At 38.0% G+C, this 14,649-nt stretch overlaps 1 protein-coding gene across 1 annotated transcript in view; it reads left to right on the top strand.

Annotated features, from left to right (window-relative positions):
- Window positions 1–6,119: 6,119 nt before the first annotated feature.
- DHX9 (DExH-box helicase 9) overlaps window positions 6,120–14,649 on the top strand; it is a 43,595-nt gene continuing 35,065 nt past the window's right edge. The window contains exons 1-6 of the mRNA XM_074222198.1: window positions 6,120–6,257; window positions 7,896–8,027; window positions 8,640–8,780; window positions 10,056–10,158; window positions 13,480–13,607; window positions 14,226–14,374. Coding sequence (XP_074078299.1) covers window positions 7,917–8,027; window positions 8,640–8,780; window positions 10,056–10,158; window positions 13,480–13,607; window positions 14,226–14,374 — 632 coding nt within the window. The 5' untranslated portion in view covers window positions 6,120–6,257; window positions 7,896–7,916. The remainder of the gene's footprint in view (window positions 6,258–7,895; window positions 8,028–8,639; window positions 8,781–10,055; window positions 10,159–13,479; window positions 13,608–14,225; window positions 14,375–14,649) is intronic.

The raw sequence follows: 14,649 nt of genomic DNA on the forward strand, positions 1-14,649 counted from the left end.
TTATTCTAGATCTTTTTTTTTTAAAAGAATTTTTTGTCATTATTTTTATCAAGTTTTACAAAGTATCCCCTTGGTAATTTAGTTAGCATAACATTAAAGGTGCAAAATTAATTTTGTCAGTATTAGTTTTTATTATAGTAGCATGCTCTAGCCATGAGCACTAAATATTCCTCCAGCCATTTGTTGTCCTTTATTTCTTTAAGCAGCACTTTTCTAACTGAATATAAGTTGCTTATATGCTTTAGTAGGTTAATTTTCAAGTATTCATTTTGTAGTTATAAGGAATTGGGTTTTTCCCTTCTATTATTTTTTTCTTGGATTAGGATTTTTAAGGGTTTATTTTGTAGTTTGCAATTTTGCTGAAGCTATCAATTATCTCAATTAACATTTTTGCTGATTATATCATTTGTAAACAGGAATAGCTTTATCTTCTCTTTATTTCTGTATTTAATTGCTCTCTTATTGTTACACCTAGCATTTTCAGAACCATATCAAATAATAGTAGATAGAAAATTGTAAATAATGCTTGCTTTTGGCTTTAGATAGTTGCTTTTTATGATATTAAAAAAAAGATCCCTCTCTGCCTATACCAGGTTCTGTCCATAATGTCCCAAGACTGTCTTTTTACTATTCTTTCTACTAGACTCCTGCTGCCACCTGTTTCCTTCCCCCCCCTTCTTACCTTTGGTCTTTAATGTTTATATTCTTCTGGATGTTAAATATCAAATTTTCTTTTAAGTTCTGCTATTTTTGTCAGAAATACCTGAAAGTCAATTAATTAAATGTTAATTTTTTTTTTTTCATTCAGGATGACACTTAACTTTGCTGGTTAAGTTACCTTTGGTCCTAAACCCTAGCTGTTTTCCTCTATAAAATATAGTCCATTGTAGTAGCTGCTAGGTCTTGTGTCAACATTATTATAACATCCTTCTTTCCTTTGAACATTCAGAAAGAAGTCTCAAACTGATATATTTCTTGCAAATTAAAGCTTCTCTGAGGTGCCACCTCATACCTCTCAGACTGGCCAATATGACCAGAAAGAATAATGATCATTGTTGGAAGGGTTGTAGGAAATCTGGGACACTATTACACTGTTGGTGGAGCTGTGAAACTCATCCAAACTTTCTGGAGAGAAATTTGGAACTACACCCAAAGGGCAACAAAAATGAGCATACCCTTTGACCCAGCAATACCACTACTGGGTCTATACCCCGAAAAGATGATGAAAAAGGGTAAAAACATCACTTGTACAAAAATATTTATAATAGCCCTGTTTGTGGTGGCAAAGAACCGGAAATCAAGTAAATGTCCTTCAATTGGGGAATGGCTTAACAAACTGTGGTATATGTATGTCATGGAACACTTCTGTTTTGTTAGAAACCAGGAGGGACAGGATTTCAGGGAAGCCTGGAGGGATTTGCATGAACTGATGTTGAGTGAGATGAGCAGAACCAGAAAAACACTGTACAACCTAACAGCAACATGGGGGTGATGTTCAACCCTGAGAGACTCGCTCATTCCATCAGTGCAACAATTGGGAACATTTTGGGCTGTCAATGGAGAATACCATCTGTATCCAGACAAAGAACCCTGGAGTTTGAACAAAGTTCGAGGACTATTCCCTTTAATTTAGAAAAGAAAACATATCTTATTGTCTGATCTTGTTATCTCTTAGACTTTTTGTCTCTTCCTTAAGGATATGATTTCTCTCTCATCACACTCAGTTTCGATCAATGTACAACATGGAAACAAAGTAAAGACTGACAGATTGCTTTCTGTGGGGTGGGGGGAGGGAAGTAAGATTGGGGGAAAATTGTAAAACTTAAATAATATCTTTAATAAAATCAACCCAATTCCATTTTACTAATAAAATTTATAAAACAAAAAACAAAAAACAAAAAGTGATATATTTCTGCTATCACTGTTACTATTTCTTGCCCTCTGCTTTTATTTATTCCTCTGCATATCTGTTGTTTGGAGTATTTGAGAGGCAAATAATCTCTTCAGATTTGGTATTTGAAGAATATTTCAAATAGCTCTTATTATTGAATGTTTCATCTTTTTCTATTTATGCTTAAGCTAATATTTATAGTGTAGGTCATTGTAGTTTGTATCCTGAACTCCATTATTCTTCAGAACTCACTATCCCATTCCCTCCTAGTAAGTATAGAATATCCTTGTGTTATGCAAATTTCTTTTCCTTTAAATTTGAAGATCTTTCTCCTGATCATTTGCAGAACTTGATTCTGATTTAACTACAATGTATCTTGGAGTTTGTAGCCTTGAACTTTTTTTTCTAGAGGTGACCAATTTGTGAAATGTTTCAATTGATATTTCATTTTCTATGATCAGAAGGTCCAAGTAGTTTTCTTTTATTATTGCCTGAATTATCATAATGAATTTTTTTGCCCTATTGTGTTCTTCTGGGAGATTTATGTTCTTTTTTTAGGTTGTCTCTATATGGCCTGTCTTCAAGTTTAGTATATTAGTATATTTTTTCTTGAATAATAATGAATATATTTTCTTTTAATGTAATTGTTTTTTGCTTTTCTTTTTTGTAGATTGTCCTTCACTTCTGTTTATTTGCATTTCCAATCTATTTTTCTTGGTTTTTTGTATGGTATTTAACATCACAGATGTCAATTTTCCAATTCTTATTTTGCAAGTCATAAATTTTGCTTGAATTCTCATTTCTCTTTAACCACTTACTTAGGAACAGTGTATTTTGATTCCATGTTCTCTTTATATGCCACAAATTATTTCATTAAGTATTGTATCATTTTCCTTTGTTTTATTAGTATTTGTTCATCAGTTCAGAAGCCTGAAACCTAATTTACTCTAAAAATCATGTTTCCTTCTCTTGTTAATGTTTTCCTTGTTGATTTATCAGTTCATGAACATGAGTTTTTTCTTCCTAGGATCATTTCAGTTTTTTTATTCTTATTATCCTCTATTACTTACTCTTTGACTCTGTCCCCTCCAGTGGTGGTTTTCTTTGGAGCTGGATTTCAAAGTGCCTCAGCCCTCTTCTGCACTGTGTAATTCATGATTCATCAAATTAGGTCTCTGCCTCTAGTTACCTTTGGGTTGGCAGGAATGGACACAGCTGGCTGCTGAGCTCTTTCCCCTTATGGAATGCCACAGAGTCCCTTCACACACACATAATTTACTATTTCAGTGTCCTGCCCCTTTCTTCCTGTTACGCAGTTTTTGATCTGAAACTAGCAGGTCAGAGCTTTTTTTGTCCTGTGGTACAAGATTATCTGCTATGGCACTGGCTCTCAGGCCGCCAAACAGGTTTATTTCTTTTTTTTTTTAATTTTTGTAAGAAAATGAGGTTAAGTGACTTGCCCAAGATCACACAAGGCCACACAACTAAGTAATTATTAAGTGTCTGAGGTCACATTTGAACTGAGGTCCTCCTGACTCCAGGGCTGGTGCTCTATCCACTGTGCCACCTAGCTGCCCCCAACAGGCTTCTGCTTCTTAAGGGCTCCCCTTATCCTGGTATCTGTCACAGCCCAAACAAACTTATATAGTCTGGAGTCAGGATCTCCAAAACATTGGAAAAAGGGAAGAGGGGACCAGAGTGTGGGGTCAGGTTTTGTTGCAAGTCTGTGTGTTTGGTCCTTGGGTTTTCTGGTATAGCCTTAATGGCAGCAGCATTGAAGGATGCTGGGTGAACTCAGGGTAGGCATCATTTCATAGTGGTTTTTTTAACCTTTTGGATTCTAGAACATGGGAACAGCTGAAGTTGCTTTATCTTTGGTGCACAATTTCTATTTTAGAGTGGTTAAAGAGGTTTTAGGGATCAGAAGAAATGTCTGGTCTTCCTTCTTCAACCTCATTTGATACTTGATTTGCATCTTTCTCAATCATGATATTCTGTATTATTATTAATAGCTAACATATATATACATATATATATATATATATATATATATGTATGTAACATAGGTGCTGCTAGATGGCCCAGTGAATAGAGCACAGGTCCTGTAGTCAGGAGGACTTGAGTTCAAATCCAGCCTCAGATACTTAACACTACTTGTGTAAGCTTAAGTCACTTAACCTGAACTGCCTCACATCCAGGGTCATCTCCAGTCATCTCAATTCATATCTGGCCACTGGGTCCAGATGGCTCTGGAGGAAAAAGTGAGGATGGTGACTGTACAGCACCCCCTCATTCAAATCCAAATCATATGCATGATGTAGCATCACCTCTCTGATATCATGGTCTTCTTCAAGAAAGGACAAACAACAGCATTTATAGAATGCTTTTAAGGTTTGCAAAAATAGATTATGTAAGATGACTGAAATATTCACATAGTGACATCATGACTTGTAATGGAAATGCTTTGGAGAAACTTGACCATTCCTTGACATCAAGGAACTGATACTCATCTATTAACCATGTGGAGAAGCCTTTTCTGTTTGACCATGTAGCTGGAACTATAGAGATCTTCAGTAAGGTTGGAGTCAAACTGGGGTCTGTGACCTTTTATTTTTCACTGCAACAGTATTTCAATATAATTGGTTTTAATTGTAATCTTATGTATTTTATGCATATAAAGACATTATTCTGACAGGGGCACAAAGGCCCCACCAGTGTGCTAAGGAGGGCCCTGACCAAAAGAAAAAAAAAGTTAAGAACCTTTGTTCTAATCCCTTTATTTGACTCCTCCTTGTTTGAAGAGTTCTGAAAGGGAGGGAATCTTCCTAGCAATTCATTTCATTTTTAGATGGTTGTAACTATATTTCCTTTTTAAAGTTTATTTAGTATTTTATTTTCCCCCAGTTACATGTAAAAACTACTTTTAACACTTGCTTTTAAAACTGAGTTCCAAATTCTCTTCCTTCTTCCTCACCCCACTTCCCACCCCTATTGAGAAGGCAAGCAATTCAATATAAGCTACACATGTGTAGCCATTGCTCCTAGTTCTGTTCTTTGGTGGCCAAACAGTTCTAACCAAATAGATCAGTTCATAGGCATTTAAAATCTTTAAAATCTTTAATTTTTTCATATATAAAAACATTGTTTAGACATTTTTTTCTTTTTTTTTTTAGTTTTTGCAAGGCAAATGGGGTTAAGTGGCTTGCCCAAGGCCACACAGCTAGGTCATTATTAAGTGTCTGAGACCGAATTTGAAACCAGGTCCTCCTGACTCCAGGGCCGGTGCTCTATCCACTCCCCCGACAATATTTTTAAAATAAAATTTCACTGATACTTTGTTTTTATGTTACTTATATTCCCCGATACATAAGAAGCCATCCCTTATAACAAAGTACCTCTGTTAATATACAGTATTCCAATACTCAGACACAGACTATCACTTAAATTCTCAGGCGCCTAAGACAACAAGGTTCCAAAATTGGGGGCTAACCCCACCAAAGCAATCCTATGAAATCCCCGAATACCCGGGGTTCCCACCCTGATATCCAGGGACAGATGTGAACTTCTTTAACTTTTCACCATCCCTTTAACCTAAATAAGCTTGACGACGAATGTATTTTTAGATTTTTATTGTGAAAACTTTTTTATAGAAGCGAATACATTGTTTTCAAAATTGTAACATCGCAACCGGATCTGATCGGCGGAAGTACTGGGCAGCTGGAGGGAGAACCGCTACCATGAGGCTGCGCCCCCCGTGCCCCGCAGCTGCTCTCCGCCTCGGCTTCCAACAGGCCTCAGTTTCCCTCCCGCCTCCCTTCCGGGGCTGCTCTTTCCGGTTACTTTTTTCCGGAACTTCCGCCTCGGGGCGAGCCCGGGCGGCCCGGGTCACGCGCGGATTCGCCTTCCCGGGCCGCGTCGCTCCCTCCCTCCGCGGGGAGTCCGGGCCTCGCTCCGCACGCCACGCGCCGCGCAGCGGGATCCAGGCCCGGAAGCCAGGCCCCCCCCGCCCCCCCCCCCCCCGGGCGCGGCCACAAACCGACACCGGCCCCGCCTCCGGAGGAGTAACGGGCTCTAGCGCACGCCAGCCCCGCCCCCCGCGCGGCTCGCCCTTCCCATTGGCTCCGTCCTCCCGAGGCGCTCCCCCCACCCCCGCCCCTCTGGCGTCTTCGGGCGCGGTACCCGCCCCCACACCACTTAAGCGCACGCGCGAGGCTTCTTTCCGCTTCCGGTCTTCCGCTGCGGTAGGAGCCATTTCGCGACGGGCTGCGCGCGGGTGGCTGTGTGTGTCTGTGCGGCCTCCCTGAAGGAACCGAGCCACGCGCGACTTCGGGAAGAGCAGCATTTGGGGACACGGGGAGAAAAAACGGTAAAAAGAGGGAATCGCTCCCGCCCTCCGACGTGGGGGGGGGGACGAGTGGGCGGTGACTTGTTATTTTTTTGCTCCTCTGCAGTTACCGCTTTGTCGCTAAGCGCTGAGGAGGGGTGGGGGTGGGGTAGCCTTTGCAGAGTCCCGGATGTTGCTGTGCCTGCGCGTTCTCGTGACTCCGCGCATGCGCGCGTGGCAGACTTAGCTCACCCAGGTCAATAACCTTTTTACTGCCTCGTGTTGGTGTCAAGAGGAGCGGGCCTGCGTTTTGGGAATCAGTTATTTATGCCGCCTACTCTTTCTCCTAAATAAAAACTCTTACTTGAGCGTTTTTAACCTTTTATTAGGCTCACCCAATTCAGTAACCTTTTTACTACCTCAAGTTGGTGTTTTGGGAATCAGTTATCTATTCCGCCTACTCTTTCTCCTAAATAAAAACTCTGACTTGAATGTTTTTAACCTTTTATTAGGCTACCAGGTCTCCTGTTCTTTTCCATCAGTTCCTAGTCCCCGTAACAAACTGGTAGCTGTGGCTACTGTCAACTTTACCACACCTCCGTTTTTCTATTTAAATATTGATCCACTTAAACTACATGTCGCTTTTGAATGGTGAGATCAGTAGTAGGTTAGGTTTAGTTTTACAGTGAACCACACACACACTTTGGTCAAACTCTTTATTGATTTTTGTGGCAAAAGCCCTGATTTCCACTGTTTTTGCAGCTAAAATGATAGTTGGAAGACCATGGTGAACATTTTCTCTACCAGGAACTTAAGAAAGGCCTATTTCTCAGCATCTTCAGGTAGCTTTGTTGTGGGGCCAGTTTTTTGACATGTAAGAAACCATTGTGTCTCTTATAATGGTGGCCACTATGAAAACATCATTTCCCCAGAAGAAAACCTCTTAAACTATTGTGAATTCACAAATGGGTCATAGAGCTGGTAAGGGATTTCTAGATGAACATCTAGTAGTGTGCCTTCCCTTCCCTTAGAGTTTAGTGATTTTTTTACCCAGGGCCTCTCAGACAGAGAGAAAATTAGATCCAGTGTCTTTTAATATAGAATTCGCAAATGACAGTTCTACCTCTATTCATAATACAAAATGTTGTATTTTGATTCCCCATATGTATACTTAAAAGTTTTCAGTAAATATGTTTCTAGGGCAGCTAGGTGGCGCAGTGGATAGAGCACTTGCCCTGGAGTCAGGAGTACCTGAGTTCAAATGCGGACTCAGATACTTAATAATTAGCTAGCTGTGTGGTCTTGCATAAGCCACTTTAACCCCATTTGCCTTGCAAAAAACCAATAAATAAGTTTCTGATGGTTCAGGAGTGTGAAAGGGATATGACTTCTAGTGTTACACTGGATGACAGTTCTTTATAGTTGACTGAATCTGAAGTTCATGCACTTGATGACTTAAATATATTAAATTATTAAATTTGTACGAAGACTTTAGCCTAAATCTTGTCGGAATGAAAGCACACAGCTGGAGTATACAAAATGTTCTATGTACTTTTTTTAGTTTCCCAAGTTTTTATTTGTGTGTTAAGGTACCTATTCTCTTCCTTTGTGTATGTTAGTGATGTGCATTTTGCTGGTAATTTGAATTTATTTACATTGTTGACATTTTCTTTCTCAAAGGTTTAACAAGACACTTACATCATGGGAGATGTCAAAAATTTCCTATATGCCTGGTGCGGGAAAAGAAAAATGACCCCAACCTATGAAATAAGAGCAGTGGGGAACAAGAACAGACAGAAATTCATGTGTGAGGTACTAAAAGAATATGATTCTGACTTGCATGATCTATAAAAAACAAGGTTTATGCTCAAAGAAGGGAAATCAGTCTTTCCAAACAGTCATGAGAACTATAGCTAGGAAGTGAGGTTAGAGGGTAAGGTATGTGTGTCTGTGACATTACTTGCTGAACTGTGTTCATGAGAAGTTCTCTTAATTTGATACTGTTGGGAATACCAGCTTAGACATATTTTTAATATTGGCAGGAAACTGCCTTGGTCCATATCAATAGGGCAGAATAAGGAAATTGAGACTAATGAAAGTGCAAGTCTATCATCTATTTGCTAGCTTGTTCTGTTAATTACTTTGAAACTTGGAGCACTTCTGATGTACCATGTACCATATACAAAGTGCTTGCTTTGTAAGATACATACAAAGTTTTCTTTCATTGAATTACCCAAATTTTGATATTGAATGTTCTCTTATATGAGAACAGAGGATCTAAAGTAATATTTGGTCATTTCATAAGTGATTCTATTTATTTGTCAAGCATTTATAGAGACATACTTTGTCGAGAGCTATTTAATTTTTGCTGATGTTCAGCAAAAATTTAGCTCTTGAAGTAATGTATTTTTTTTTCTGTTTCAGGTTCGAGTGGAAGGTTTTAATTATACTGGTATGGGCAATTCCACCAATAAGAAAGATGCTCAGAGCAATGCTGCCAGAGACTTTGTTAACTACTTAGTTCGAGTGAATGAAGTTAAGAGTGAGGAAGTTCCAGCTATTGGAGTAAGTATAAGATTATCCCAGCCTAATTATATGGGGAAACTCTAGAATATTAATTTTGTCTATTTTCAAGCATGTACAATTTCCCTTCAAGATACGTTAGCATTGCTACAAACAGCAGCAGAGCCATGAATAAGGTTTCAAAAGTTTTGAGTTTTATTCTGCTTTAATCTTTATTTGCTTTGTTTTCTTGAGGAAATTTGTGAATTTCTCATTTTTTATACATTAAGAGCTCCAATTTAAAAAAATAAAAGAATTAGGTATTTTTATTAACAAAAATGAATCCCTTTTTTTTTGCTATTTTGGATTTTTTTGTACTTCTATACAAATATTAACATGGTTGGGGGTAAATATTTGTTTCTTTTTTGTAAACTTATTTCCTTTGCTGATAGTTTCTTACATATCACCTATACAACTTTATTAATAGTTATCATTCTCCCAAACCCAATCCCCTTACAAGCTTGTTTTCCTATGTGACACCACTATCCTTCCAGTCACTCAGAGTAGAAATTGCTTCACTTTTTCTCTCTTCATCCCCAAATTAGATTCTACCTATTCAGTATTTCCTAATAGTGTTCCTTTATTTTTTTTTTAAGTTTTTTTTTTGCAAGGCAATGGGGTTAAGTGGCTTGCCCAAGGCCATATGGCTAGGTAATTATTAAGTGTCTGAGGTCGCATTTGAAATCAAGTCCACCTGACTCCAAGGCCAGTGCTCTTATCCACTGCCACCTAGCTGCCCCAGTGTTCCTTTATTCTTTTTTTAGTGTTTTTTTTAAGTTTTTGCAAGGCAAATGGGGTTAAGTGGCTTGCCCAAGGCCATGTAGCTAGGTAATTATTAAGTGTCTGAGCTTGGATTTGAACTCAGGTACTCCTGACTCAGGGCGGGTGCTTTATCCACTGCGCTACCTAGCCGCCCCTACTTCTGACCCTTAACTTCACTTGCCTGGACTAGTTATTGTAATATTCTCCTAAATTTTTTTTCCTCTTTCTTGTATTTTCTTTTACATTTCTATTACATTAAAGTGATACTTTAAAGAAGTTGCTTCTTAATACAATAGATTATCTCAGCTGACCTCTCCTTTATTTTGTAGCAGTTGCTAATAACCAAATTGAAGGAAGCAGACATATTTAGAATGTTAGTCTTCAAGATACTGTACATAATAACTAGAAGAATTTTAAATTTGTCATAAAGATTAATCATAAGGATCTGCTAAGCATGGATTTGCTATTTTTATATAAAATTAGAAGCACTTAAATTCATAGCTTTCTTTTCTGCAGATAGCACCCCCAGTTACTGATACAACTGACTCAGAGGGTGGTGGTGGAAATTTACCAACTACTTTGGGAGGCCCTCTTCCTCCTCATCTGGCACTCCAAGCAGGTAAGGGTCATAAACCTTTGTATCTGTATGTATCCTCCCTTATTCTCAATGTCTCTATTACTTAAGAAAGAGAATAGGTAGGCTGTGACAATTAGGGTTTAAGAAGTGAATTAGAATTTTCTGTAAGATGGTGCCTGACAGTAGTACTTTCGGTGAATGAGGTGGGAAGACCTTAAAGGTCAATTAGTCCAGTTTAAATATGAACTGGAACTCTCATTAGATGGAAACACCCTTCCAAAATAAAGTAATCCACTTTTGGGGAGGTCTTAATTGTTTTATAATGCTAATGTTATTATTAGCTCCCATGCATTAAGTTACCTTCTGTATGCTCTCAATGTATGTATCCTGTTCCAATCTTTCTGCTAACTTCTAATCTCAAATCTCCAAGATAGCTTGAATTGGATGTTCAGGAGACATCTTAAACTCAATCTTTCCCCCTCTTAAACTTATCTCCTACCTTCCTTGTGCTATGTGGGACAACTTCATCCTTCCAGTTCCTCAAGCTTGCAGCCTGGATGTCATCCTTGACTCTTCACTTCTCAATTCCACATCCAATCTGGTGCCAACACCTATCACTACTGTCACCTTTATAACATCTCTTAGATACAGCCTACCTCTTCTTTGACCCTTGTACCCTGGGAAAGACATTTGTCATCTTAAACTTAGAGCACTGCAGCAGTCTGATAATGGCTCTGCCTGCCTCAAGGTTCTTTCTAGTCCATCCTCCATTCAGCCATCAAACTGATTTTCCTACAGTGAAGGTCCAACCATGGTACTTCCATACTCAGTAAACATCAGTATTTCCTTATTGCCCCACCCTCCAATCCCCAAAGCAAACAAAATCTTCTGATACATAAAGCCCCTCCGAACTTGACCCTTCCTCCTTTTCCAGCCTTTAAACCATACTCCTCAACACATCCCCTTCAGTCAGTGGCACTGGCTTCTTTGCTGTTTCATGAACAAGGCAATCCTTCCCTTAGCTCCTGGAATTATTTTTTTTTTCGACTCCTTCCCCATGCCTACAATATTATTCCTTTTTATTTTTGCCTACTGACTTCAAGTCTCATTTAAAATTTCATATTTTACAACCACCTTTAATTTTAATACATTCTACTATTTATCCTGAATAGAACTTCTATTTATATAGATTTATTTGTTGTCTTCCCCCAGTAGATTGTGAGTTCCTTGCTGGCAGGAATTGTGTTTTGCCTCTTCTTTTTTTTTAACCCACAGAGCTAAGTACAATGACTGGCACATAGTAGATGCTTACTAAATGTTGATTGATATATTGATTTTAAAAGTTTTTCTTATTAACATGAGTCTCCAGTTCTATTATTATCATCTCAGTCATTCTCTTGACATGTTCCCAAGTTTGTCTTTGTTCTTTCATAATTCATGACATCTTAAATTTTGATTGCTTTCTATGGGTCAGTCCTGTTCTCAGTGATGAACCTGTCTGATGTGGACTGTACTGAGATTCTGAATACAGTGCCTCTCATGCATCCTAAAATTGCTTTAAGCTTTTTGGTTTCCTATTGATTCATTGAGCCTTAAATTCACTAAAACTTTCAGGCCGTTTTTTCCCACAAACTTTTCTTGCCATGCCCCCTGTTCTTGTTTATTTCTCGAACCTTGCTGTGAGACCCTAACCACCAACACATTTTAGAATTTCTGACTTCCAGATTCAAACCCATCTTATGCAGGCTGTGTAGAACTTACCTTGATCTCCTTGCTGCTTCCCTCCATTCTCCCATCTCAGGTACTAACACCTTCCCTTCTATTGTTAACTTCGATTTATTTCATTTGGTATTTGCTTATTTATGTGTTATCTCCACCCTCACAAGGATCACGGGGGTTGTTTTTTGACTTTTCTTTATATCCCCCCAGCAAACTGCAAGTGTTTAGCACTTAATAGGCACTTGATAAATGCTGATTTTACTCCTGAAATGATTATATTTTGAATCTATGAGCTTATCAGCATGGCTTTGGAAAAAGAATTATGTAGGATGAAAATTCTTTTTCCTATTCTTCTATAAATTCCCTTCGGAGATTGTTCATAACACCGGATTCCTTCTGGATCTTTAATAATTTACAATAATTTTGTGACTACTGGTCTCACATTTATGAAGACTTAAGGAATAAACTTAGAACTGTCTTCAAGTATCTCCCCTTTGGCTCCTGAATTTTATCAAGATGGTTCTTGAGCTACTCTGTCACCTTGAATTTCTGTCTTTTCAATAAGCTGTACCCATTTCCTAGTTTATAAATCTAAACATTTAAAAGTTTCAGTGTCCTTGGGATGTCAAATTTACTTCCTTGAAGTTATCTCAAGTTGTTTATTGCTTGTTTGTATGCAGGTTGTTACCAGATTCTTATTGGAGTTAGGACTTTGGGGCTTACATCTTCCCCTCTAATTATAATCACTTGTGGATTACTGCTTTTTTCTGCTGGTACTCTTTTTTCCTTTTGTTATATCTGCTACTCAGTGGTATCTGTCTTGGTGTGGGTAATTTTCTTCTTTGCCTTTCCATTTTGAAGGCCTCTTGATTAGATTGCCAATATACTCCAGAAAAATGTCTTTCTTCTGGCCCTTGCTCAGGTGTTTTTTCATTCTTGGCAACAATCTTATATCTCAATTCACAGACAACAAACCCAAATTCCATTTCCAGGTACAATTTTTTCCGGCTCCTCTCTTGATACCTCATCTTGAGCTATTGAAACTCCTACTTTAATTGACTGCAGTGATGAAAGCAAGTCCTTGGTGCTTAAAGTGTTTCATTTTTTCCCTTCAGTGCTTTCTAGTTTTTTGTAGTATGATTCCCTTTGGTTTCCCTACAATTAGGTAATTGTGACAGTTTAAAAGGAGGCCCTATACTACCCTTCATAACTTGTCCCAAGAAGATAGTATATTTGGGTGTTTTTGTTTTTCACATTGACATGATTTCTTAAATGTTTCCCCCTAGCAGGGATCATCCCTTGCCACTGAGCTTTCTTTAAAGACAGTTTTGAGGCTACCTGTGAACCTGCATTTTAATTTCCTGGGAACCTAAGAACTGCTACTTCTCAAAATATTCTTCTCTACTCTCTTTGGGAAGAATCTCTTGCAGAGTTCCAAAGGTTCAGTGACCCTCTACCTTGCCTTTTCTTTCACTTTTCCTATCCTCTAAATATATGAAGAGATTAGAAATCTGTTGATTTCTTTACTATCTAATTTTCTCTTTGAAACACCTGATTGCATTTTTCCCCTAGATAATTAATACAATAATTTAAAAAACTATCCATGTTTTCACTATCTGAAAGAATCATTTTCTTTCTTTGTAGATGGTGCCCCAGGTTCTGGACTTGGAAGCTCTGGTTATGGTCCTGGTACTGGTCCTGGTGGCACATGGGATCGTGGAGCCAACTTAAAAGATTACTATTCCAGAAAGGAGGAGCAAGAAGCACAAGCGGTGAGCCTGCTTCTGCGATTTCCATGTCTAGAAGTATAATTGAGACTTTTTAAATTTTTTAAGAGCAATTGTAGCTAAATTAATAGGATATTTTTATAAGTGGCAATTTGAGGAATCTTAAATGCTTTCAACCAGAAATAAACACAAAAGGTTGCTGGTTTCATTGATATTCTCATTAGCATTGCAGATCAACCAGGTTATACCTTGGTTGATAAATCCTACAAAGTGCTTTAGGAAACTGAAGATATCCAAGAAAAGTTAGTAAATATATAATCTGCTAATAGGCAGTAATAGTTCTAGCTATTTTAAAAAATAGCTTTTTAAAAACTTAAGTACTTTACTAATCTAAACAAGTATCCTTGAAGGCATTATTGTCTAATTGATAAACTAAAATGTAGAAAAGCTTCATTTTTGTGATTGTTTTTAAAAAATTTTTGCTAGGTATATATGTATAACAGTAGTAGTGTATTAGAACCAGATTGAAACTTGTATACCTTCAAGAATGTCATAAACTTTGAGTTTGACTATAAAAGACTATTAGAATTTTGAATATAAACTTTAATAACACAGCTACCAACAAGGGCCATGTATAATTACAATAATGGTCTTAATCCTTAGACTCTGGAATCAGAAGAAGTGGACTTAAATGCTGGTCTTCATGGAAACTGGACCTTGGAAAATGCAAAGGCTCGACTGAACCAATTTTTCCAAAAAGAGAAGGTCCAGGGAGAATATAAATACACCCAAGTGGGTCCTGATCACAACAGGTTTGCTTGTTTCGCTCTTTTCCTTTTATAGTAAGTTAGGATCAAGTTTAGGGGATAGTATTGTTGAAGTCATTGTGTATACGTTGACTGGTTTGGTTCCTGGATCAGCAAAGGTGTCATTTGAAAAGATATTTTACTTAGTATAAGAATTTCCTTTGGTCTCTAATGTTCAAGTTGTCATGTCGGCATTCAGAAAACATGACTTTAGATGTGATGGAAGTCCATTTCGCAGCAGAAATGCTGTCTGTGATGTCAGACCTTCAAGGTGCTGTTGG

Source organism: Macrotis lagotis, chromosome 2 (assembly GCF_037893015.1).
Source record: "Macrotis lagotis isolate mMagLag1 chromosome 2, bilby.v1.9.chrom.fasta, whole genome shotgun sequence".
Lineage (NCBI taxonomy): Eukaryota > Metazoa > Chordata > Mammalia > Peramelemorphia > Peramelidae > Macrotis > Macrotis lagotis.